Source organism: Nyctibius grandis, chromosome 8, assembly GCF_013368605.1.
Source record: "Nyctibius grandis isolate bNycGra1 chromosome 8, bNycGra1.pri, whole genome shotgun sequence".
NCBI lineage: Eukaryota > Metazoa > Chordata > Aves > Nyctibiiformes > Nyctibiidae > Nyctibius > Nyctibius grandis.
In genome coordinates, this window is record NC_090665.1 from 31,502,307 (window position 1) to 31,530,178 (window position 27,872).

Genomic DNA, 27,872 nt, shown 5'->3' on the forward strand with positions numbered 1-27,872 from the left:
TCACTCAAGAGATTCTTCAAAAGATGCCATAATATCACTCTGCAGATTCATATCAATTATACGAGCCATCTGCAAGAAAGCAAATTAGTGTATTTTCAGAGCAGTCAGACATTGACGAATACTATGCAGGTCAAGTATTTAATAAAGATTTAAGAAAAAACTACAAAGCTTCTTCCCAAAAAGTGTATGCTTCCTCTGTTATTACAAGTTTGAGCGTGCATGTTGTTGAAGCCCTCTCTGAAAAGAGCTGAACAGGACGAAGGCTTCAGTAGACCTTATCTGAATCTAGCATGATCTCACACTGTGGTTCTTACATTCCACTGGACAATATTATGAATTTTAAAAAAATGTTTAATCTAAGAAACCTAGCAATTAAAAAACATTCATTCTCAGTTTTAATATTTCAGACCAGAACAGTATGGCTAGCGCTTTTGTTGACACAGAATATGTTAAAGAGGATAGACAGCTTGCAAGACTTGAGCTTTGTCAGAGGGCAGGGACTCCTCTTTAAAATTTGATTTTACCATGCAATTATTCTAAGCTTATGGGAGTAATAGAAGGAAGCAGATAGTTTTTCATATTACATGACTTGAAGATCTACTTTGAGTTTCCTATTTCATTTTCTGGACTTACTCTTCAGGTAGCATAGTTCTGTTGTTTTCAATCACTCAGGTCCTTATTTTAAAGGACGCTGACATTTTTTATTCTCTACTAAAGCTGAAACAAAATCAGCTGGCAAGAGTCAGCAACTTACTGCTTCTCTCCTCCTGCGTTCTTGTTCCATTTTTCTAGCCAAGTTACGGTCTTGAACAAGAGTATGTTCTTGAACTTCAGGCAGTTGTTTGCTCTTATGCTCTTCTTTTTGGGACTCACAGTCTGTCACTGCCATGGCATCCAATCCTGTGCTTTCATGGCCCCTTTAAAGACAGGAGAATAGATCAGTATAGGATAAAAGTTGTTTCTTCTTTTTCTTCATAACAAGCCTTTGCACCTGAACAGAATTCTGCAAATAATTTAAATCCATGCATTGCACTTAAACTGTGGTTCTGTTTTACATGTTGATTCATAGTCATTTACCTTCGCAAGAGGTATGTGCACCCAATAGTTGGGCTGTAGTAGGTTAAGGTTTCCTGTGTTCCATTTCCAATCTATATGCACGCAGGATTTATATATATGCTACACATGCACTTTGAAAGACATATACACTTAGTTTTCTGTTACTTTCTTGGCCCGTGATGTTTTGCTTCTATCTTCTTCCTCTTCAACTAGTTATTTGAGGTAGATTTCACTAACTTCAGGCAAGTATCTGTAATGTCTTATTCCGTAGAGCTACATGCCTGGTTTCCTCCTCGTGGAAACCTGTAGTAGCTGAAGGTGCCTGGACTGTTCACTGTATGTTCTGAACAAGGACTGTACTCTTAAGTGTCTCAAATGCTGTTTATTAAAACAATACATGCCAAACAAGTGACCTATTCCAACGCAGCCAGCGACAGGCAGGAAGGAGAATTTAGGAACTGGCTCAGACTTATCTTTCACAGGGTCAAACAGACAAGAAAAAATCAGGACTAGTGAAGGGGAGATATTAGAGAAAGCTGAATTTCAAAAAGGCAGTAAACAGCAATCCAAGATATTACCACAATGCAGTAATTAGTAGGCAGTCACTTACCCCACTCAGCATAATAATAGACCTCAGACTGGGATACATATGTTGGCACTCACTAAAACAGTGGCTGCAAACAACTAGGGAAGAATACTACAGCAGTAACTTATTGAGTATGCTTTTCTACAGCAATGCAAAGAATGCTGCTGTCTGAAGTGGTGCATGCTGGAATTCCTTTGGCTATGTTAACACCAGGTTCTTGAAGACTAGATTATCTTGCTTCCCCTTAGGACAGCAATAAGGTTGGGATTTTCCTGGCTACAGGTATAGGAAAGTAAGATATTGAGGACAGACATGAATTCTGGTCAGGACCAGAGGAATTGAGTGCTCCAGGGGACAAAAAAAAACAAACAAAAAAGGGGGAGTACCTAAAGGGAGTACCTGAGAAGTGTCTTTGACTGTGGAAATGATAATGATTTGCAAGGGAAAAAGCCACTTTGTGCATTTTGGATGTGCAGTCATGCTTGGAGTGGTACAGCTCCCCCCCTTCATCTGACACCTGGCAATTATCTAATCCAAACCACTTGTTCCTGAATAACTAACCCACCTAGTACCAAACTTTTGGAGAGTAGGCAACACATGGTTAAGGTCTTTACTAATTCAAAAGCTCCTGATTTTCCTTTCTCTTTGACTGATCAGGTAGTACTCAGGTATATAGCAGATTCCACAAACTTTCTAGCCAGTTACTACTGAATTGCAGACCTACATTGGTAAATTTATTTTATCAGATATCCTGAGCACAAATGTGGACCATCATGCCAGTGCTCCAGTACAGTTACCATCACTAGCCAGAAATATTTCTTCAACTGTAACAGCACCCATTCCAACCATATTTATTATACAACTTTAAATAATAGTATTATCAGTTTATAAAGCTGACTTTTATTCTTCAACACCTCTGTATCCTTACCCACACTGAGACACGTATCGCATCAATTAAGCAGCCTGAGGCTGAAATTTTTTTCTTAAAAACAGAAAGACCACAAGATTATTTAACTATCCAGATTGTAAGCCCTGCACATAAATGAAGCATACAAGCAAAGCATATAATAATATTTAAACATATGCGGTTACAAACCTCTCTTTTTCTTGCGGAAGGTTTTGCAGTTCCCTCTCGGCTTGCACCAGAGGCCTTTTTAACTCCTGCGCTTGCCCACTCGTCTTCTTTAATGCTGCTTTCCTGAACTGTTTGAAGCTCTCGGCAGATGTTTTTATCGGAGCTGGAAGCGTCATCGTTTTACATAATCTTACCCAGGAATCTATATTCTTAAATCCTGTATCCTGAAGTTATTAGAAAAAGGAAAACATGGAAGAGGCAAAAAATACTCTACACCTACTAATCATCCATTGTCTGCTTAGTTCTTACATTAGCACAATGTTGGTTTTTACTGGACCTGTTTGGGAATATATACAACAAAATATCCTTACTTTGGCAGAATATTAGTGCAAATACAGCAATCTAAGCAGATTTCAATATATTTTCTCATCAGCTTTGAGATTCTTTAGCAATATGCTAAAAATTGTTAGCTATTCTTACCCAATCCTTTACGTCCATCCCTCTATTTTTTAGTTCCAGAAAACATGAATTCACAAGACCAAGCTTAGGCAAAGTCCATTAACAATATTTTAATACAGAGAACATCCATCTCATTTCTATATGCAATCCTTACATAACAATAGTTTTGTGTTAGGCTCGTGGGTTTTGTTTTAAATACTCGTGTTTTATTCCCCCCCCACCCAGGGGCATTTATCTTCACAGTGTAAAACAGCATAAACCCAGTATTCTTAAAAGTACTACTTCTAAGTAGAAGGTCATGTGTTTATGAAGGAAATACTTATTTTTAGAATTGAATTCAATAAGTTAGCTTACTGAAAGCTATTAACTAAGTGCCTAAAGAAAAATCGTAGGAATACTTGAATTCAAGAGACTACAAAATTTTTGTAATTCAAATTACAAAATTTTTAGGTCCAGAGGCTGACATGATCAATTATTTAGACTAGTAATTTTGATTTGATGTTTTTAAATAGCTGATTACCACAGGAGAATTTAAATAATAGGTAAGAAAATTCCTCTGTTCCTTCATTTAAGATAACCTGTTTTATGCTAGGAAATATTTTACTTAACTTTAATCGAAACTTTCAGATTATTTCTTAATTGTAATAATGTCATCAAAAGTGTATCATCCTGGTTCAGAACAGGTTTTTCAATAGTACCCAAGGCTATATTTCACACTACTCTTATTTTTGTTAATGGATCAACAAGGGAAGGCACACTAATAGCTTGAATATTAGAACTAGATCAAGGAACTCTAATAGTTTAAATATTAAAACTAGATAAGATGAGCCATATTTTTAATGACAATACGGATATGTTATTTTAAACTTAATCTTATTATCATTTACATTCTGAAATGACCAGAGCCCATAGATTTTTTTGTTTGTTTTTAGCACTAGAAATAAGATAAATCTGTACACGTTATAACAATGCCGAAGGCCTATCAGACACTAAATATTTACGGAATCACAGAATCACACAATCAACCAAGTTGGAAGAGACCTCTGGGATCATCGAGTCCAACCATTGCCCTGACACCACCATGTCAACTAGACCATGGCACTAAGTGCCATGTCCAGTCTTTTCTTAAACACATCCAGAGATGGTGACTCCACCACCTCCCTGGGCAGCCCGTTACAATGTCTAATGACCCTTTCTGTGAAGAAATGCTTCCTAATGTCCAACCTGAACCTCCCCTGGAGAAGCTTGAGACTATGTCCTCTTGTCCTATCACTAGATTTGAATCATAAAAGACCAAATTTTCAGAGAAGATCCCAAGACAGGGAATTATTGATCCTACTAAGTATACTCAAGCTCTTCTCCTCAAATAGGACTTAAGCAACACTTACCTTTCTTGGAAGAATTTTGTATTTTGGCTTTAGCATGTTTTTACCATTAGGTTTATCGTTAGGTGTACAATGACCTGATGGAAGAATAAAAAAGATTTTTCACTCATGTTGATTTTATGGACTATGTTTCCTCAAATTTAAGTAATAAAAATTTAGTCATTCTAGAAATTGACTTAAGAATTCACACAGCAGATTTTTATTATTATTATTAGGTTCAGAATGGCAGAAATGCTTTCCTAAGCTTAAATTGGACTGGACCACTTCTTTCCAGTTTGAGGCAGGGAAAGGAATGGTTAAGCTTAACTACAGATGAGAAATTAACTCCTGGTTAATTCTAGGAGAGGTCCCAGCAGAATGCCCAAAAAGTTTGGTCAGAAAGTCTCAACACAGTACCTTGCCAGTTGCTCACCTCCTGTCCCCTCCGCACCCAGCCCTCTTCCATTTTGATTCCAGCATTGTTGAAGAGTAGCTCATTCATAATGTAAACTCATTTTGCCTAAAGCTCTCCAACCTTTTTTTTTTTTTTTTTTTTTTTTTTAAAACAAAGCACATAAGTCAGCCAGTAAGGGCTAGTCATCACATTTCCAGTAGCCTACAGGATGTATGAATACTCCATGCTGTTACCTCTTTATTACTTGTGAGGGAAAAAAACCCCAACACTTACACAGGCAAAGTGGAAGTGCTATTTTGACAATACTAACTTCAGATTAGCAGTTCTGATATGCTGTGTTACAATAGAAAATCCATACTATTTTGTGTGAAAAACACTTCGCCCTAACATTTTAAGGCTTCAAAAACCTTTTAAATGCAAGAACAAATACAATTTCCTACAGTCATTATGGTAAGCCTGAAAATAGACTTTTGTAATACCAGGAACTGGCCAGAATACCACATGGTTAACAAAAGCCGTGTATTGTAGGGTAGGGGATTTTTTGTAAATCTTATGTATTACTTTGTTATATTCCATTTCTTTCTAAAGAGCTTCTGGGATTAAAATCTAGATGTACTCTGAAAAAGCCACTATTTTAGAACTAGATATAAACAACACATTTTATATCATTCAGCAATGATCCTCTACTGCAGTTTGAGATGTTTCGGTATTTATTTTTAAGTAAATGTTTAATAAGAAATTTAATATAACTTTTTTTTTTTTAAGGCAAAGGATAAAGTTTTTAGATGTTTGAATCTAGAATGCTGAAGGCAGAGTATCAAACCCTCAGCCAGTTCGTTATAAAAGGACTTTTCAGAAAGACCTTGCAGCCTCCAAAAGTCAAGACAAGAACAGTGCCTGGCCTTTCCACTCTGCCCCCATGCATTCCCTCTGAGATAGTATAATTGCAAGTGAGCAGGGGAGTTTTTACTATACAGTGGAATAAAACAGGATGAAAGAACTCTGAAGTCTCTCAAGTCCTATTGAAGAGGGTTCCAAATCTCCATTGTTGTGGATTCCAGGTCCAGTTAAGCAAAGTCTACCTTGATCAAATTCTGTTATCAGAGATTTGTTCCCCTCAGAGTAGAGAACTAGTGTATTAAGGTGCCTCTATTAATACAATAGACATCGTTCTTTCATCAATCATTTGTCCTCATAGAGGCAGCTTGAATCTTTACATAAGAAACTTGACAGTCTTGAGCACTGAATACTCCAAAATAAAGCAAGAGCTTCACATACCCAAAAACATCTAACCCCATTGTTAAGATCAATTTAATCAACCTGTTATACCCGCCAAGATCTACCTGAAGCAAACTTAAGATGAATTTAAGTTTATAGTCATGTCTGTCTTAAAGCTCTAGATATAACACAGGAATATGAGGCCGTGTCAAAAGTATTTGCAGCCATAGGCTTTGAAACATGCATTTTAGAGCTACTTACAGCAATACCAGCCTTCACAGAACCTCTCATTGAGAGACACTGCTTTTTAATCGGAAGGGAAGCTTGTGGTTACCAGTTTCATAAGTTAAGCTTCTTAACAAGCCACCACTGAATTCAGCAATACATCCAAGCCTGCACCTGTACCATCAGAGGTGTCACAAGTCTAAAATCAAGAACTCTTGTTTCAGACATGCAGGTAACCTCACAGAAAAGCCTGAGACAGTGGGATTCTCTACAAAATTCATCATGTTGTTCTAAGCATTCTAAAATGAGTTTTCGTGGTTTGATCTAAGTAGATGCATGTAGTACTGAGCACTCTCCCCACTTTCTGCCCATAGATTACAGGCCCTACAACGGTTCCAGATTATCAAATTTTTGTTGTTGTTTAAAAAAACAAAAGCCAAAAACCTGTATTCCACCCCTCCTCCCCGGCACCGTCCAGTTTTCTACAGGACATAATAGTGGAAAGGCTAAGATAACACTGAGCACAGCTGGGGCATGTACCATTGCAGGAACAATCAAACACCACTATATTATGGACTACACTCATGCAACAGTGTTAAAAGCTCTGCTATGCAACGTAATGCTGAAGTTCAAGTGTACTCAAAGGCAGAGCCTCATTACTGGATAGTTCCCATATTAAACACTGGAGCTCCTCTACAACTGTCCCTTGAAAAAGGGGAGAAGATAGAAACAGTAGAAATTAAATGAGGATTAGAAATAGAAAGTTAAGAAGAATAAAACCTAAGCAGTAAACAATTAAGTGTGGAAGGGAGCAAGCTTTCCCAATAGATTAGCTATGATTTTTTTTTCTATGAATATTGTAACAGTGAGCTTGATTTATTCCTGCTTGTTTTACCAGCCCTTTAACATATTAAGATAACACCAGGATCTTGATAGTTACAGTCATGCAGTATGCAGGACAGAAATTCAAGTTTTAGGCAGCTTCAAAACTTGATAAGTGAAGATCATCAGCTGAATCCATGGAACCCACATACCAGCTCCAGCTGCTACAAGCCTAAACAAAGCAGGTCAGTATGTGCACGGATAGGCATTCTAAGACCATGAAAACACCAAACAGAACATTTTGGAGAATTAAATCTCGATTTTTAGAGTTGCTTTAATACAACTCAAGTACCCAGCATTATTCTTTGTTAACAATTAAAGAGTTCATCAGTGAGAAGGCTGTGCCTTTTAATCTCATCAAGTTTTCAGAAGCTTGTTCCCTCCCCTGTTCAAGCCTATACAGGTGGTCTAGAGAGGAAGGAACAAAAAAGGAACCAAGACAATCATGCCTGGTAACACTAGGCTCTCAGCATGGGTGTTCAGCATCCAGCTCAGAATTCTTTAATCTGAAATATGTATGAAGTCTGATGCATCTCTATCTGGAATGCAGCTTTCAGGGAACCTGTGTTCTTGTGATAATTGCAAGTTTGTTCCATAGTGAAAGCCTGTTTGACATTGCTTTGCTGTCAGATCCTTGTCACCAAGAGCCAGAGATAGTAACTCTCATGAAGCTTCAGCAGAAGACAGGTTAAAGGCCAGTGAAGTTCAACAGATTGGAGCATCAGTTCTCTCAGACTTCCTGGAAGACTGGGTTACTTATCCATAGTACTAAATTCAGAAAGCTAAGTTTTTAAATCAAAAAGTCATTTGCTTTATCTATTTTAACACAGAACAAGAACCAAACATCCGTTTAACTTTTTTTTTTTTAAAAAAAAAGCAGCAAATGAGAAAGAAAAAGAGCAAGGGAAAACTGCACCCCCTCCATTATTCTGCAAACTGATTCATGTACAAGTATTCAGCATTTTATTTCTTTAAACCAAGTTCATATACATTTTTAACTTTACACCCCTGATATCAGTTACAGTTTTTATTATGACAATACATACTTTGTGCTTGACTTATGAATATTGAATCAGCAGTTCTCTCACTGGCCTTGTTTTGAAGATTATTTGATTTGTCTAGAGGTATTGTTTTCTCAGCTTGTTTACTCCAGTCAGCACTGTCAACCTGGGGAGTTCTGTTGGATACCTAGAAGAGAAGTTAGACTTCAAAATATGTTCTGAAGTGCTAAACATGTGGATTCTTATTATACAGCAGCAGGGTTAAAGATTTAGAAGCTTAGAGGAGTAAGCTGTTGCAGCTCTTGCTTCTGTAAATACCAGGGAAGAATTATATTTCATTCATACTATAGTAGTCAAAGCAAGTTCTTACACTAACACTTTGGATTTAAAACAAAAACTGCTCAGAGATCCTAAGTGATGGAGCAGGTAGGATATGAGAAACTGATACAAGCTCTTTAACCCTTAACATGGTACAACATAATAGAAGTTGGCTTTTACTGTTGTAAAGCCAGTTGTTCCACTCCAGCTTCTGGATCAGGGTGAAAGGCAGCTGTATTATTTCACTTCAGTGGTAGTTTTTCCTCTGTGCAAGATTGTGTAGTAATCCCCTTGAACTGGGGAAGGTGTTGCACAAAGCCAAGTCTCATCATAGATACTACTTGCTGCTGTTGGATAGCGGATGCAAATGGGAAAGGGCATGTAGCTTTTCTTCCTTTCTTGCAGGACACCTCCTTGTACTCATAGACTCAAGAGGTAGTTTCTATCCATTTCAGAAAACAAAAGCTATTAAAACCTGGCTAAAGCAGCTATGTTTGAAACCATGTTGAGGAAGATAGTTAAACATCTTAAGATGGAAGAGATCATGCTGCTGCAATAACATCAATAACTTCCTTTCTAACAGAGGCCCTTCTAACCAGGATATCCTCCAAGAACATATTAAGATAGAAATCAACAGTGACTAAGTATTTCACAATCTCATCTATGACCCTGAAAGCCCTGGTTTCCATGGCTTTAGGGACAGGAAGAAAAAGCAACACACTTTTCCAGCATAGCCTCTAGAGACTTCAGAGTATTGCTGAACTTGTGAGATTGATATTTCTAGAAAACAGGAACACAGTATGAAGTGCCTCTCTCTTTTGTGAAACTGTAGGTTTACAGGATGGGCTTTTAACCTGTAACTGTGCAAGGGTTACTGAAGTTCAAGCTAGAAGACTGAAGAGAAATAAGATAAGCTTTATAGTACATCATAAACTTTATATTGATCAGCCAAACTCTTTCCTTGCGTTGCAGCCAACAAGCAATGAATTAATGCCCTATTGAAGGATAAGAATCACTTCATTAGTGGAGTTTCAGATAACTTTTGTTGTAAACCTTAAGTGGCCTTCATTGCATCAAATTCAAGCCTGGAATATTGTATTAGATCTTATTTAAAGTAGTAAGAGCATGCTTTAAAGAAGTTTTTTGGAATGAACGCATTGGAGAGAAGCATGTATTCACCTCTGGAAGAGCATGTGTGCACTGGGTGACAGAAGAAGAATGATTTGTCCTTGGAGTATTCCAAGGAGTTTACTAGTCTGGAGCATCATGCAGAGCAGATACAGCTGAGATTATACCTGAGAAAGAAGTAGTGTATGATTTCCCCTAGCACGCAAAGGGCAGCTGTAATCTCAAAATTAGGTCACTGTTTAGATCTGTGGATTAACTGGATATAAAGATACATATCCTAGCTGCATGATTTGAGACAGTTATTTTTAATTAATTTTTAATTGATTTCTCAGTTAATCAGCTAGCAGCTCAGTCTTTTAGCAAAATCTCAGTTACTTGACCTTTTGAAGTGAGGGAGGGAAGATAGTAACTCCTTGGATCAAGTTTGTAAGCAACTTGAAATTTGATATGTCTGGCAATATAGCAATCAATTCAGAGGGCCTATGGCACCAAGCCTTGAATTCTGCTAAGAGGAGTTTCAGACATGAACTTTAGTGGTGGTGATGGGTTTAAGCATCTAATTCCTGCCTCAAGGTGTTCAGCACTTCCCATAACCCTAGGTTCCTTAATGTATCATTTTCCATCTCATTGGAATGAGGTATGAACTCCTCCTGTTTTAATACTATTCTGCCCTACCACAAGTGCCCCAATAACATGAAACCCTAGCCCATCCTCACTGCTGTCACACTTTTATTTACATCGTGTTCTTTATAATCCATATTTGGCAAGAACTTTTTCTGTTACCCACTTGATAACCTCCAAAACCAAGATAAGTTTATTGGGCAATACAAACATTAGCTCTGCCATCCCTTCTTTCCTCAGCAGTCAAATATAGCCGTGCTTCTTGCCATGAAGATGTTACCTGAGGGAGACTGGGCATTTTGTTTTGATGGTTTAAGTAATCTATTCTGTAAAGACTGAAGCTTCTACAGTACATTGGGAGGTGACTGCTGCCGTTCAGATGAACCAAAATTTTGCAAGCTACTAGTAAGAGATGAGGGCTGTACTTGCAGAACAGCATTGCAGGGTGTCCTCTGCAAACACAGTGGTATTCTCTAGAAAGAGATTGCAGTAGTTAATACAGCCAAATCTTAATTTTTATAGCTATTTGATCCCCTTTCCCCACAACTGCCCCATTTCCACTGTTTATAGGATTCAGTAGTCCTTGTATTGTGATACTAATCTAGCATTTTCTAAGAGTTTAGATGGCAAAAACCCATGAGGTAAAGTGCAGTGCCTTGGTCTGACAGATACAGAAAATCCACCAGAACAAAATATAATGTGAGGATTTGAAGTATGTTTGTTACTCAGAGAGTCAGTTAGGGGCTGTTATAGCTGACCAAGCTGAAGTTTAATTCCTGTATCCTATTTTTTCAAGTTTATTGCTGTCATTCTGTCACTGTAGAGGCTGCACTTTTTTGAAAAAAAAAAAAAGTGTGTTGCATAATTCCTCCCCTCAGTCTTTGCTTATGAAGATGCAGAAGGAGCAGCTGAATAATAAATTTGCAGTCTAGTCTCCTGTATCCAGCTGAGCACTTTAAGTGAAAGCAAGCCTACTGTAAGAAGAATGAAGTCTTTGCTATAACCTTGCTTTGAAATCTGAGGTCTTTACCTCTGGTAGCTTCAAGGGAAATTGTGAAAGGCAGCAACCCTGACAAGAATTAACACCCATTGTGTATACAGGAATAGAGCAATTAAATCTGAGGGATTAAAAATTATTTCTAGATAAAACTGCTGTTGCTCATAATACCACCATAGTAATAAGTAATAAAATATCCTGAAAATTGCTAGTATATTGTACAATTTGTTTATTTTCAGGTGTAGAAGAGAGGTTTTCATAGATAAAGAAAAGATATTTAAGTGGGGCTTGCCCTGTTTATTTGGTCAACTCTATACTAAAAAAAAAATAAATCAAGTTTGAGAGGATTTTCCTTTTTTTGGGGGGTAGGTGTGTGGAACATTTGCCCCCTCTGCTTTTCCCTTCTTTACCCAACACAGAATTACCACAGTGATTGTAAGAGATAAAAGCCTCAGGAGTTCTCCCAATATGTAAGTTTCTATACAGATACACAAGCTACTTTTAACAAACAGCAGATTTGATGCCTCCGTGTAAATCAGTCCTACAGAACAAGTAGCATTCAAGCCATATTCATTATTTCCTGATAAAGTTGCATCATTGCCAGTACCATTGTGTGTAACAAATAACTTTGTTTAGGGCAAAAATGTTATACCCATTCCAGTCAGTTTACCTTGGGCTTTTCCATAGAAGTGGGAGAGTTCTGTCTGGCTCCAGTCTGTTTTGAGCAGGTTTCTGTAACTGTAAATACAGTGAGGTGGGCAGAGAGAGGGGGATGGAAAAAAATAAAATCAGTCATTTGCATATGTTTCATTGTTTACAAATACATGATGTGAGTTGCAGTTGTACCTAGAGAGCCAAGCCTTACAGTGAAAGGAACACACTTATCTTGAATACTTTGACTTCAGCTTGATGTGTTTAGAGAACTTCTCCCAGATATAAAAAAAACCCCACAAAGATTCCTGCAGGATCAATGTCTTTGCTGCCATCAATGACTTCACTGTGTTTGCTTCCCCAAACTGCAAAGGGTTGAGCATTCATCTCACCTTACACTGTTACCTCATACAGATATCTACACTGTAGACCTCCAGTTTGGCAGATCTATTCTGTCCTAGAAGAGAGTTCTGTGTACAATGAGAAACATCATTCTGATATCCTGATGCTGCAGCACTGTAATGTCCCTTGAACAAGCTTGAGACAGCTTGTCTCTACTCTACCAGAGTAGACCTTGGCTCAACAGTCAATGCTGTTGGAACTTCTGTCTCTCAGCTTAGGGACTAAGCCTTACCCACAAGGTAAGGCACCCTTCATCCTGCAGACCAGAAGATGAAAGTAAAGTAAATCACACTTTCAAAGAGGAATCAAAACCACCAGAATAAGTTTAGCCCAATAGTCAAGTCTCCAGATTAGATACATAGATCTCTTGCTAGCTGATTTTGGTTCCTGAAGTTTTTCACTGCTAAGTTGAGTGGATGTTGTAGTGGGGTTTTTTTGGTGTTTTGTGGGTTTGTTTTGTTTGTGGTTTTTTTTTTTTTTAAAAAAAACCCTATGAACTCAGTATTAAGACACTAATAGCACTGGAATTGAGCCTTCAACATGGAGCAAACCTACAAGAGTAACTGAATTCCTTGGTAAGCATGTGGAACAGTAGATGCTAACTGAGAAGGCAGATGTTTTCCCTACACAAACACAAAAGGAAGCTTTCTGACCCGATTCAGAGTCGCTGCTATCTGAGGAGCTAGAACCACTGCTAGTACTGCTGCCAGAGTCCGAGGAGCTGCTGCTGTTGCTGCTCTCGCTCAGTCTGCTTGGTCCAATACTGGACTCAGTGTTGCTTTCAACTGCAGGATAAAAAGAAAGAATTTAGAACAATCTGCAATGGAGCAGTCTTCGTGTACAAGACTACAACCAACTTTATTAGGTCTATTCTCCTATATAGCAGTTTATCTTCTGCCATTTTGTTGTCCACTGTCCATTTAGCAGTGGATTTGAGACCTTTATAGAGGAGGGAGATTTACCAGCAGAAAGCTAGTTGAATGAAGGAAATAGCCAAGGAGGAGCTGTAATCACACAACTTACAATCCTAAAGTAGGATAAAACTGTGCTGTCTTAAGACACAGTTCAAGCAATTTCCCCCCATAAGTTTCCCTGCCGTTAAGAGCCTGTTTCTGTGCTTGTTGCTACTGCCAGACTTGCATGCTGAGGTCTTTATCTATAGACAACTCTCCTCTTTCCCAAGCCATATGTACTCCAGAATTGTCGTCTTTTGCCATCTCCCCACCATCTGACTATTTTGCATCTGCAGGGTTGATTTAACTCAGTTCATAGTGATTTTGCAGTCAAAAAGCTCTTTCAAAGTGTGTTGTTCTGATGGAAGCTATTAAAAATGCTACATGGATAGCTGTTTCCTTGGACACAAATCTTTGTTAAGTGCCAGCTTAAGCTCTTCCTGTAAACAAGCCAGATGCCATCTGTAAAGATTCCCTGGCCCTCCTGCTCCCTCTCCTCACAACATATCCTTCACAATTCATTTCAGGTGCTTCTTTAAGTCTTTCTTTCTAGGATGTTTTCAAGCCATCATGTGTACCAGACAAGAAGACTTGCCTGAGCTAATGCTGGATACAAGCCTGTGTCTTGCAGGGCTGCTCTTATCATTTCAGCTAACTGGTTTTACATAGGAGCTAAATAGGTATCCAATAGAGGGCAATAATAGCACTCAGTAGTTTAATGAGGAACAACTTGACCTATAATAGTAGCATCAGCTGCATTGATCTGTTCTCAGTCCCTGACATGAACCACCAGTAAGTGTAGATATGCTCAAGTATGTACTGAATTTCTGGCTTTGCTATGGAAATGCATTATTGCCTGAAAAACTGAGCTGATTCTCCTAGGACACTTCCTTAAGACTAAGGCAACAGAGCACACTGGTCACTGATGCAGAAGTTTTGCTAGCATGACAGCATTAGTGAGGTTGCAATCTAACAAGCATGACTAGAGTTTGTTATTCTTGAATCTAAGCCACAGAAAGTGAATTGCAAACAAATACATAGACTGTGGGACACTCCTCCCCCCCATGTTTTCATGTCAGCATAAAGGAAAAGGTGTTCAGTGTTCCTTAAGCTCTGAAGCTGTTATCATCTTTACCTGTAATAAAGGATTGGGTGCAAGAATAAGGAAGATATTTTAGATAGGACAAGTAACTGACCAAATTTACTGCTGTGACTCTAGCTTGCTCAACAGGAAGAATCTTAAGACTAGCAGTGGGAAGCTTAAGACCTCAACTGTTCTGAGGAGAAAGTCTCCAGATGCAAAACAGTACATAAGCCCAAGGGGAGAATCCCACGTTAAGCTATTTCTGTTGCAAATGAATAGAATTAAGAGTCACATTACACTTGAGGTTCTCCTTCTTTGGGTTTAGTTGACCATTGACATCCAGTAGTCTCTTCTCTAGCTCTTGTTTCCTCTCAGAATTAAGTTGTTCTTTTGACTTTGTTGTTTTTTTAGCTGCATGTGAAACAGAAGTTAACATTGCAGCAAAACAGAAAGCAAATCTAGTTTGGTGGGGTTTTTTTTTGTTGTTGTTTTTTAAAGCATCATTTATGCTACATACCTCGCTGCTTTCTTGGTCTCTTCCTCAAACAGGTTGCCACATATTTCTCTAGTTCTCTGAGTGTTGAAGCCTTTAAAGTTTCAAAGTCTATTTCTATCTCATCAGGGTTAGAGTTCCTCAGTGAAGGTTCTCTTGACTGTATTATATGGACTACTTTCCCAAGCTTATCTCCAGGGAGTTTATTTATGTCCAAACTCAACTGTCTTTTTTCATCATAATTCATAGACTTAGCACCATCTTCATCTTCTGACTTACGTTCCAACAAGACCTGCTGCATGGTTTTCTTTGATTGGCTGCAAGAAAAAAAGTGTACTGCAGTAACAGCAGTTTAAAATAATTTGACACCCACACAAGTCTCCCACACTTACATGTTCAAAGACAGCTTTTTCTTAGATTTCTTGTGTTTTAGGTTTTTCTTCTTTTGAATCAGGCTTTTTATTGTGGCTTTTTCCCTGTTCTTACTTTTCTCCCTTTTAGCCTTCCCTTTTTTCTTTTTCAGTCTAGGTAAGTATGCTCTGGTCAAAGCCTGCAACTGCTGGTGAACAGCTTTAAGCTATCAAAAGCAAAAAAAAAAATAGTGCTGATAATCTTAGGCAATGTAGGATGAACAATAAACTGGCCCTAAATATTACAGGAGATTTGTGACAGCTGAGTGGTTATTAATAAGATGTTTGCTTTCCAAACCTCTTACTATATCATAGATTAGTCACAGACTATGTATATAGAGGATGTAAGACTACTTATTTTATGCAGACATTTCTAACAGCATATGTCTTCTAGCGTCCTGTGAAGATTAAAAAAAAAGCAAAAATCACTGTGGGAGTATCCAGCAGCTTCTCTTTAATTTCAAGCATTTGGGAAGCACATAAGTGCCTTATTAGATTAGGCCTCTACAACATTACTGAAGTAGGCTAGTGGGCCTGGGCTTGTGCATCTTCAACCCATAAACCCCATATATTATGCGTATAAATGACTAGTTAGGAACATACTAACAGCTTTAGAGAAAGACCTAACACAAGTTTGTTTAAACTTCCTAGGAATTTAAAAGGAAGATGGACACACGATGAGAATTAGAATTTGGACACATTGAAATACTTTGGTATTGCAAAGGCTCTGTCTTGTAGACTTTTGGTTGTCCTCATGCCTGTATTCATAAATTGATGATGCATATGCTACTCTGACAAATACTGAAAAACTAAACTGTCCCTCATTTGTCCCTCATGCACATTGAGTACTAATGCTTACTTGCTCCTGAAGCTTTGCAAGGTGCACTGTTCTCTCCTGTTCAGAGTCTTCAGATGATTTTTCTTCTGAAGAGTCATCGTTACTGCTCTCACTGGAATAAGCTTCTGTCATTTCTCTCATAGGCTGTGGCAGAGGAACACTTGCAACAGGTTCATCAGGAATTTTGGCAAAGTGCATCTCAAAAACATCCTAAGGAGTTAGGTTTGGGAACAGCAGAAAGGTCAGCACATTTCAGATTTCTAAAAGCATTATGAAGTTGCTACTTGTTTTCTAGAACTACACAGCAATATAGTAGTTGGTAATATTAGTAGATGCTACATCAGGGCATGAGATGACCACAAGGGAATCTTATAGTCTTACTCTTTTTCAAGTCTGACTTAAGTGATAACTCACCTGAAGTTTTCTTGCCATAGCAACTATTTCATGGTCTGGAGAATTACGTTTGTAGCAACTCAGGAACATTAATCTAACATCTGTAGCAAATTCTTGTATATCTCTATATTCAAAATTATCCATTTTCTTCTAGAGGAAGATAAAATTAATGAAAATTTAGGGCTTAAAAGTAGAGAACATCACCATGAACTGGCAGAAAAAGAGGAGGAACAAGAATTTTGACATCCAGTATCGGGTTCAGCTTGTATCAAGGCAGTAAATATTGTAAGAACCATTATGGATTGCCTGCTTCTCATTTCAACATTGTCCCTTTAACAAAGTAAGAGATTTTCCTCTTTTAAACAGATTTGTAATTGCTAGAAGGACTTTGTAGTACTAGTTTCAGCACTAGGTCAAGACAACAATGTCCAGGTGATTTTATTTGGTCATGTACTTAGCACTTGTTTTTGATTCTAAGCACAGTATTTATACAAAGCCTATTCCATAATTGTTTGAGTCAAAGTAATGTGCTAGAAATTGTTAAATAACCTTTATATTGCACAAGCCAGTTTTCAAGATAATTCAACAGACTATTGAAATTCAACCCTCCCCACAAGGGCGGATCTTAACTTGGCTAAATACTTCAAACCCAGACAGATGTGCCCAGTGTTCACAAAGCACTGGCCACATATCTCCATCTAGAACAGTTCCTTTTCACAGAAAAGGAGAAAGGTGTCACATAAATATCTAGTGTTGAGGTTCCAGGGCACTTCACCAAGGACAATGAGATTCAGAAAGAAGCAGAAGTTGACATTACAGAATTGCATTTTGTTTTATAGAGCATTAGCAATAGCATTGTGTATATAGACTGAAAGATAATTAAAATGCAGCCTGCTTGGAAGTGCTTCATGGAGATGGTAATTACCTCACTACTTATGTTAGCTTCTTCAACAGATAAGTAGATTAACCACTATGCATATAGTCACAATGAGACTTAGAAGACTTTCTTCAGCTATCTGTGGCTTAGTTTGTTGAGAGAAATAAGTGTATATGGTTTCTACGCCCATTATTTCTTTCAAATGAGAAGCAGCTTTCATGATACCTTTTCAGCTAACTCTATTAAAATCCAGTCATTACACAAGTTATTCAAGCAAGCACACATATAGTCCAATTCCCTCTGAAACATACTTACTTTAATTGTTCCCAGGTCTATAAGACATTTGGTGATCCCTTGGTTCTCACCAAGTGAGAAAGATGCAACATCTACAGGTTTTAAGAAAGGCCACGCATATGCTGCATGTTTCTTTGAAAACATTTCTTTAAGTATTTCATTACAATGTTTTAGTTGTTCTGACAACTGACTCTTTTTAAGAATTTCAGGTGACTGTTGAGAATCTGGCAAGTATCTCTTCAGAAGCTTATTTGGTATCATACATTCATTTTCACCTCTGCATGCTTTAACAGCTTTTCTTTCTTTAAAAGTTGCAGAAGATTCACCACTTGCTGTGAATATTGAAGTAGTAGGAGTGGTAGTGTCAGCCTTCCTTTTCACACCTTTTTTTGCCTAGGAAAAGAAAATTTTACAGTCTAAAATACAGGTGTCCAGAACAGTGAAGGAATGCTCAGCTTTCAGACTACACACACACAAAAATAATCTAAAAAGTGTCAGAACTTTTACAGCAATTGAAGTCAGAGCAAAATGTGGCACTTCCAAAAGTTTAGACTGAAAACCTACAAGACATTACAAGATTCAGCACACCAAGCTCAATCTTAGATGTAAAGGAAAGAACAGGTGTGTACTGCAGGTCAGGCTGTGGTCAGGTTTTAGCCATTTGAGAAGATTCCAAGCAGCTGGTAGGTTATGAAGTTACCACAAGATGACTGCCACAGGAAGGGGAAAAATTACCTGCAATTCATTTTAAGCCTGATTGAGGGCTTTATGTACAGGTTTATCTCTATTTTTCTTTAACCTGGGTGGTATTTGGTTTGGAAGTGATACAATGTGTGCTTTGTCAGTGTCAGACTCTTCAGTAGAGTACGCATATACACTGTAGGAGAGCCTAGCACATATGCTTATTCCTCATTGGAAGAACAAACCAAAACTAAGTCAATACAAGGGTGTTTATCTGATGAAAATGTCAGATGTTCACATACAATTCAGATCGCAGTTAACAAGAATTTGCTTTTGTGAGCTACAAATACCTTCCAGGCTAGTTACACAATGTTTAAGCAAAAATGTTTGGTTTTTTTTTTTTTAATCAAGCATTTGATTTACATTGAAAACATGAGAAGTTATTAAATAGAACTTAGAGCTTTATTTTAATACTAGAACCATTATCTACACCTCAAGGAAAGAACAGTTTCTATATCAAAGTGAAGCCTGCAGAAGTATAGTAGTACACTTCAAGAATGACCATCTTAAAGTTCACTTTTTCTTCGAGAACAACAATTTAAAACATTTATAAGAAAAGATTTACCAAGCAGTCATCCCAATTACTGCTTAGTTTCTAGAATTAGTACTGGCCCAGTTATTTAGCATAGACCTAGAAGGTTTAATAGAGATCTCTTACTATCTTCTATCACAATAGAAGTTTGAAATAAGTGTATTGAAGTGCAATAAGTGTATTGAAGAGATATCGCAATGGTTCCTATGGTTTTGCTGTTAGTGCTTGAAGCAGCAATTTCAATACCTTTCTTTCAGAAAAAGTTATTTGAAGAAACTTACTTTTCTTATAGGGACTGCAGTTGGCATTAAAGCAGTCAGCTGAGCTGCAGACAAAGGAGCTAGTGTAACCTGATGTAGCTCTTGAGTCATCACTGGAGGCTGCTCACTGCTCTCAGCTTGTTTCTGCTTTGTGCTTGTCATTTGAAGTCCCAGGGTTGGGCTGCTGGGTTTCTGGTTATTTTAAAACAGAATGTTTTAAAGTTTGGTCTTAAATATTGCAGTTAATTTCTTTCACAATCAAATTGAACAGTTGTCAACACCCAAACTATACAAACAAGAGCATTGTTACATATAGCAACATCAGTATCCACATCTACTCAGCACTGTTAGTACCTCATCTAGAATACTGTACCAAGTTACACATATCTGGCTTCAAGGAAGCTATGGATTAACCTCAGAGGGAATATTAAAGAGACATCACACTAAAACTTGTACACTGTAAAAACATTCTTGCCAAGAAGAGAATCAAGTTGTTTTTTGCATACACAAAGACCAAGCAGCAAAGGGTGCAGACTGCATCATGAAGGTTCAAGTTTCCTAAGCATAGTTAAGACCTGCATATGTTGCTTAGCAATATTACAGATATCCATCACTGCTTTGAGGACAGTTTAGACCAATATTTTTCTGTATTTGAATTGACTAGTTAGATTACTGTCTTTTCCAGCTCTGTAATTCTGTTTAGTTCCCACGTATGTTCACGCCTATTAGTTTATATAACACAACACTGAGCAGCACCATGACATTCTCTGAAATGGAAGTCAGTTGCCTTTTTTTTTTAGAAAGGGAAATAATCTGTATGTATAGGTCTGTCTCTAAAGCCAAAGTCTGCAAGAGATGGTACAGAAATATTCCTTGATTGTAGCAGTGTGCCTCTACTAGCCAATTCAAAAGAAGTGCTTAGAACATTTTCAAAATTGTACAAGCTGCATGTTTGTGTGTGCAAAGGGAATGAGGGGACTTAAACAGCATTAATAGCAGCAAGATCATGTTACAAAAGCATCTTAAATTGTTGCAATCATTTGAGAACCAAAAAGCTAACTCAGCTTCCAACACATTTCTCAACAGAAATCTTTTCTGGGAGACACTTCTACCTGTTCAACAAACATATTCCACCAAGACAATGAATTGCTTGAGATTTTACTCAAATAAGCTAGTAAGAGCAGGAAGCCAGCTGAGCATCCTCTTTCTCCTAATCCCCTAAAAATTATTGTGAAAGGGCCAAGAAATCCACTGCTTTTCCATATCCATCTACCAGATCACTCAAAGGCAGTGTTGTTCCTCAGATATACCTTGAGAAGAAAGCTACAGAGATCTATCAAACTGTAATACTATTTTGAAGAAACATTTGTTTCAGATCCTACCATCACCAAGGACCACCACACCACAAAGAGCAGTAAGAGAAAGCTAATGAAGTCATCAGGAGACCCTGAAGAGCTGTATAGTTGCTCTACAATAAGAGCATGAGTAAGAGATTCCCCAGTAACTGACAGCAGTACTTCCAGGCCAGTTTGGAAGACTACCTTGGAGGTCTCCAAATTAACCCACTGATATGCACAAGTGATTCCAGGCACTGCATAGTCTTACTTCTGTCAACGTAAATACTTATTCTTTGGCAATATTGAGAGCTTAGATGTAGAAATGAGCACTTTGTACAAGTGAAACAGGTTATAAGAGCAATTAAAAAGACATAGAAAGTCAGTGATGAGTAATAAGTTGCAGCTAATCACCTGGCCACTTGCAATTAGGCTTCTCAATATCACTTCAAGCACTATGTAGTTTCCTTGTAAGCTTGAGATGTCTTGACTGAATCATCCTTTTTGTGGGCAAGAGCACTACATTTCACCAGAGGTTTGCCTATGAAGCTGTTAATTTTGTTTTTTTCCTCCTTCTTAAACATACTTCATTAGTATAAAATAGGTAGTTTAACTAGTACCTATAAAAAAATATTATGGTTGCACTGAATTTGCTAAAGCCTTATAGCAATGTTGTTACTTGTCTGATATGTTCTGGGAAGAGTGGAGAACACCCTGACTGCTCCAGGGTTGAGTTGGGACAAGCTATAGAGGATTCCCCATTTCCAGATTTTGCTTAATATGTTAACAATTCAACATATAATATAGGCCTTACCTTCTGGCTTCTTTCCTTTTCTCTTTCCTTTGTTGAGAACCACTAGTCTTTCTTCTGGTGGCATTTGGGCTATTTTCTGCATAAACACTTTTTCTAGTTCTTGGGCCATAAACACAATGTCATCACCTGGCTGCAAAATATAGTCAGTGACATTCAGAGTAAGGGAGAGGCTGCAGTAATGGAGGGCTACCTTGTAAACTAAACAGACTACAGAATCCTGCTCCAACAGATTGAAACAAGCCACCAGTACCAGAGAGGTCTGTAGGTTCTTACCATCCCTGCCCTCCCAACTCTGATAGAGTATTTCAATAATGAAGCAACTTGTTTCTCCCACTGTCCCATTGCACAGTCCTACTTGCTTGATATCCACATACTTCCCACAGCAAAGGGAAAAGGGAGCAGATCTGTAAGTCCCTTATTCCTCTGTTCTAAAGAAAGCTGTTGAAGCTTAAAGATACTAAGACACAGCCAACAAACATTCAAGCACAGGGAGATGCTCACACTTAAACTTCTTGGAGGAGTGGAACATGGCTCAGGGTTGCTAGTCTTAAACTTGTATAGCAGTTACAAGGTGCTTGCTGTTCGTGAGCTCTGCAACTAAAACCCAGAGATTTTGCAGGCAGAATCCTTGTGTGGAAGAGACTATGCACACAGTTGTTGTAACAGCAGGCTAGACTTTGCTTATGTGCCCTCAGTCAATCCTAACAAAGCCCCCTCACCTTTCAGAGAAAATAGTTTTAAAAAAATCATGAAGACATTGACTAATTTAGTGCAGGCTCTAATTACCATTTGCTTGTTTTAGACTTGTTTGTATTGTTCAATAGAATTGGTTACTAGTGAGAGGTTGTGTTTCACGTACCTTGTTATATATGTAGCAGTTCAAGAACATTGTTTTAAAGTCTTCAATGCATTCCACAGCTTTTGTGTAGTAATTATGTTCCAGACGTTTTTTAATGGTGCTCAAGTCCATAGGTTTCTTTATAATACTGTAATAATCCTGTGGTTTTGAAAGAGTTAGTCACACAACAGATATCTTTAATATTAGGATATGAAGTTTCTTGCACATTTAGTTATGAAAGTAAAATTGCAAGAGAGAAGAATTGCATTATGTTGGAAGGAATATTTTAAAGGAAAATTTTCCCCTATAGTCATAGGTACCACAGAAGTAAGTGTTCAGGAACTCTTCACCTCATATTTCCTCCTTGCTCTTTCATATAACATCCACCATTCAAAGCCCCAAAGAATATTTATTTCAATAGGATCCAGAGCTTACTGGTGGTAGTACTTACAAAAAGTATATGTACTTCTCATTTGTTATCTCAAAGCCATTTACCTGAAGTAGCACTCTAGTTTACAGAACAGGGGGGAAAAGCAGCCAAAGACAGACTTTGACAAAGACTCAGTCACTGACAAAAAGAAGCCACCAAGTTTTCACAGTTGCTGATCAAATACTTAACCCCTGGGTTATAGTGGCTCTCCTCTCAGGCTTAGTCAGTGAAGATGTGGCAATATGACTGAAAGGCAGCTGGAGTGTGAACTATTGTGATTATTTTAGTAGCATGGCTAAAACCTTGTGATTAAGAACATGAGGCCAATTCCCCGCTGGTACATTTGAGAAATCAGAACAGGAATATCCCCACTAAGTTCACATATACATTGTAATTGTGTGAAGTTACTACTACTTCAGGAGTTTTCTAAAGCTGTCCTAACAGTCTGTTTTAGTGAAATTAAAAAAGCTAAATACATCATAGTGCAGACCATTGAATTTACCGCAACAAACCCAAGAAAGCTTTTAAATAATGCAACTAATAAGTGAGTATTGTCCATTCTGCATCTTCTAACAGCTGGAGGAGAGAGGCAAAGGAGGCAAATGCCTTCATTGTCCTTGCCATGGAGCCAGAGGTTTGCTTGTTATGGTGCAGCGTTTGAACTAACACATACTTTTACAAGTCAAGTGGCTGCCTTAGAAATCCAGAGAGGCAGAACTGGCCTGAGGCCAGCTGCAAATGTTGCTACAACTCTGATTGAATGACCCTTAATATTAACCTTAAGCGACAGTTTCTTCCATGAAGGAAAAAGGGTAAGAAAACACACAGAAAGATAGTTGCTTTGACTGTGCTTTTAGACAAACCGACCAAATGAGTTTGTCAGGAGAAATACCTGCAAATAAAGGCTGCTCTAAAAACAACAAATGATTTTGTAGAATTAGTCTTGGAAATTTGAGAGAACTAAATATGATTGCTTAAGCTGGGGGAGGAAAAAAAAGAATCAAAGGAAATGTACCATGGTTTTATTTAACACCTTTCTACTTATCTACCAAGAGCAGTATCTTCCTTCCAGGTCATTTGAAATACCATTGTGTGAGTAACCAACATTTTCTTTTGACTGAAAAAGCTGGGGTAATCCAGAACTGGAGTCTAAAGATACCTGAATTAAGACAATTTGTCTCAAGACATTATATTCATTCACTTTGTTGCAATTAAGTTGTAACATAAATAAAACCCACAAGGCAATACAGAACAATAATTTAACCATCAGATCTTTTTCCTAGAAGAATGTTCTGCTACTGTGGTATGATGAGAACACCATATCCTTTTTTTTTTCTTCCCCGTTTTTGCAGGGACATTGAATTCCTCTAGACTCTTCAGAGCAAGATGCCAAAGTTGATTTGAAATTAAGAAGTACAAGTGTAATTACTTCTATGCATCAAACTGGATCCAGATTTGCCTATTTACTTTAGGGTCAATCAGATCTGCTTTGCAGTGTTAAGAAATATGGCTAAACCAGCAGGGAGGTGGAAAGAAGACAAGACAGAATACTAATGTCAAGAAAACTCCAAGAGGCCTGTCAAAGCACTCTTATTATTCCTTAGAAATACTGACTTACTACAGTCTCAGATCAGAAGACAAATGAACAAAGATGCATTTTGTAAGAACCCTGAGAGAAAACAGTTTTCTTGCAGACTTGGATTAATGAAAGCAGTTCATATGCAAAAGTAGTCTTCTATGATCTGTTGCATCAGAAAAAAACTCTTAAACTAACATTAATTCACAAGTCCTGTAATACTTTACATATTAATACTCCAATTCTAAAATGGTTCTTACAGGAAGATTCAGTGCTGCTGCATCTACAGGCTGATGAAATGGCCAGGAGAAGTTGTGTCTCCACATGGCTTTCATGACCACCCTCTGTAAGTACTGAAGTTGGTTTGTTTGACAACCACTATTTTTGTTATTTATATATTCTGGTGGAGGAGGGTTTAATAATAATAGAAACAGTGTTGGCTTGGAACAGACATCTTTAGCAAGTTTGTATATCCGCTTGTTCAAAGATCTTCGTTATACATCTAACCTGAGAAAAAGAAAAATAAATAGTATTCAGTGAAGATACCTAGATTTAATGCTGTTTACATATTCACTTCTGTTTGTGGAATGTAAAGACTGTAGTCACAGGCATACCTTCATGGTTTAGCCAAGACACATTTGTTTACAGTGCATAACTGGGCATGCTGGACCACTGGAGGTCAGTTCTTTAGTTTATAAACAGCTATATTTGTAAAGCCTTAAAGAGGAGACACGTTGAGATCTGTTAGGTTTGCCTAAAAATAAGCTTCCTCACTAAGGTTCATCTATCAAAGTCCAGGAGCACATCCTCTGCCACCTCCCTGCCTCCACCAATGGAGTCCTACAGAAGAGGTTTAACCTAAGAAGCAGCTTTATAGCACACACTGCAATAGCTTAGCACACAGCAAGCTAGGTATTACCTTCCTCATGCATCTCAGCCAGGGCACCACACATAAGTCCTACAAGTGCCAATAAAACGTTTTAGCATAAGTGTGTTTTGAAACAGTGCTTTTCAAGTTTGTGTATATTCACAACAGCATTTTATGCCACTGTGCATCAGCTTTGTTATGTACCAGAGGACTATAAAAGGTTCATTCCCCTCGCCAAACAGTTTTGGATCATTTAAAGAATACTGCAAGGAGCGACCATGTAATTTGTCTTTAGCCAGCTCAGTGTTGCTGTGGTGGAGCAGAACATGCAGGTACTTCAGAATGGCAGAGGCTGTGTTTTGGGGTGCATAACACCAGCACTAAGCTAGCCAAGACCTTCGCCAAGCATGATTACAGAAGTTCCAGCTTCTTAGCTCATCATTGAGTTATAGTCAAGGGTCTCACTTTCTTCTCCCCATTAAGAGAAAAAAGCACCATATTTTCTCATTCTAATGTTAGTTCCTTGGTTTACCAATGTAATGGTTTCTTTTTGTGCATTCATTCAAGCAAGCATTACTTATTCCATTCCCAATTTGTCCTGCTTTCTGCTAAAAGAAAAATCTAATAGCCTGCTTTTATCATGGTATGAAGTATTTCACAAGTTTCAGAAAAGGTAAATAATAAGCTAAATAGCTACTGTTATCAGCACACTGCTAGAATAGCATCTATGCCCAACTCTTACAACTGTAACATCCCATCAGACATTACGTATCACACATCTTAAGTCTTCATCTTTATTTGAGCATTCAAAAGTATGCCTCTTCTCAAACAGCTCTCGAAGCTAAAGAGCTATTCTGATTTCTCCCCATGTGTTCAGTCTAGTCATTTACAGAATGCAGATGTCTTTCACTGAACAGTACTGCCATCAAGATAAAAGATTTTTTTTTTTTTCTTAAGTAAGAAAAACTTATCAAATCTGAGTTGTTAATACCAGGAACAGTTCTGGGCTATGAGCTAGCATACCTACATATTACATCAGTAATAAATTCAGTACAAGATCAAATTATTTTGAGGTTCACAGTAAAGCAGGTATCAAAACTACTGTTATTTTTCATAATATTGATTTCACTTGAGAGGACAATTTTAATAGTTTAGGCACGAAGTTTTAGTTTCAAGTTATTTATATAACAAGTTGTGTTAATTTTAAATTGGAGAATAATCATCCTCTGTCTTCTAGTGAGACAGAGCACTTTAAAGCAAATTTCAAAAAACCCAAAAGGAACCTAGTTTTCCTGGAATAAGATATTCAGCTGCCAGGGTACAGTATGTGCAAAACAGCTTGCACTCTTCAGACAGAGAAGATAGCACACTGTTAAGCACAAGGCATACTAACTCTGAAGTTAAGCAATTTTCTGCTGCCTGCTTTTGCAAAGCTAGTTGATGCACTAGGGAACTTGGTCTCTTTAATTCAGAAGTGATTTCACAATCTAATTTTTTTTTCCTCTTGTTTCTTCTCTTTCCTTCCAGAGGGGCTTAGAAACACCATAACTCACAATACCTCCCCTTAAAACACTGAAGTCCCAGCTACCTCCTTGCAGAAAAGTTAGCAGTTTTAAACTGTTAGCTATATGTCATTTTGCTCTCAGGTGCTGAGGCACTAACAATATAGCACAAAATGCATTGTATTTTTGTGGTTGTCAGTCTTGCAGCAACTTGTTTTCTCCTAGAGGGAGGCTGGTATCAGACTAACCTGCTCTTTTTGACCACTCGTTCTATACTTACTGTTAGAGATGTCCACAGCTACCCAGAGGGAACCCAGCCAGGTGGGCTATTGAGAACCACCTTACTGGCATTGTCCTTCCAGTCAGTGCAGAGCCTTGCCTGCCTCCTGGCACAGGCTAGCAGCAAGCTCACCAGACACCTTATTTTGATGCAGTACCACAGTTAAGGCATTCATATCGCTCTCCCTCTGTGCGAGCAACATACCTTTGTTTTCTAGAGTTTGCTGCACATATTTAGAGTTCACATGCCTTGGAAAATAGCAACACCTAACTAATAGGAAAAGTGAGTACAAATGTAACTTTTATTACCAAGTACACAATCTCAGGCTTCGCATGTCTTTTATTCAGATGGAGACACATAAGCAGGTAACAGTATGCAAAACAAGAAAGGACCAGAACTTAATAGAAAGTTCTATGCTGAACTTAGAGTCTGGAAGACCAAGTAAATTCCAAATATTGTATTGGGTACTCTAGCAAGAGGGGGAGGAAAGAGGAGAGCAGAAAGGTGAAGGGAATAACAGCTGCAGAAGCTGCAATTTCCTCATCCTTTCCAGCACTACAGACAGAAAAATGTTTTATGAAAACGTGCACAAACAACTAATTGTTATCCTCCATTCTCTCCATCCCAATATATGTTTCATATTTAAAGGAATGTACACTCCCACCCCCAAACAACATATAGCTGCATCCAGTCCCAAGAGCAGCTGCTTTGAATATAAATCATTTCTACTGCTATATTGCATTTCTTGCATCAGCAAGAGTTTACAGTAGAAGTTAAAACAAGCCAAAAAAGCTGAAAAAACTTAAGTTGAACTCCATATATATTACATCTTAGATAAGAAAAGTGCACGTAGTTTGCACCACCACACATCATGCTAAATGCTAACCTTTTTACTAATGTATATCTCTCAGAATGGAAAAATCCAGATGCACACCTGATCTGCCTCTCCTATAACTG

General features: G+C 37.9%; 1 protein-coding gene across 1 annotated transcript; it reads right to left on the reverse strand.

The window, feature by feature from the left end:
• On the reverse strand, window positions 1-24,719 carry BRDT (bromodomain testis associated). Its single transcript, XM_068406377.1, is given in 21 exon segments — window positions 1-69; window positions 755-917; window positions 2,739-2,941; window positions 4,565-4,638; window positions 8,327-8,468; window positions 9,779-9,894; window positions 10,629-10,821; window positions 12,016-12,077; window positions 13,052-13,183; window positions 14,733-14,846; window positions 14,953-15,245; window positions 15,321-15,505; window positions 16,198-16,386; window positions 16,591-16,719; window positions 17,762-18,133; window positions 19,295-19,430; window positions 19,432-19,465; window positions 21,422-21,551; window positions 22,281-22,418; window positions 24,526-24,693; window positions 24,696-24,719. Coding segments are annotated over 21 exon segments (3,066 nt in total).
• Between the last annotated feature and the right edge of the window lie 3,153 nt (window positions 24,720-27,872).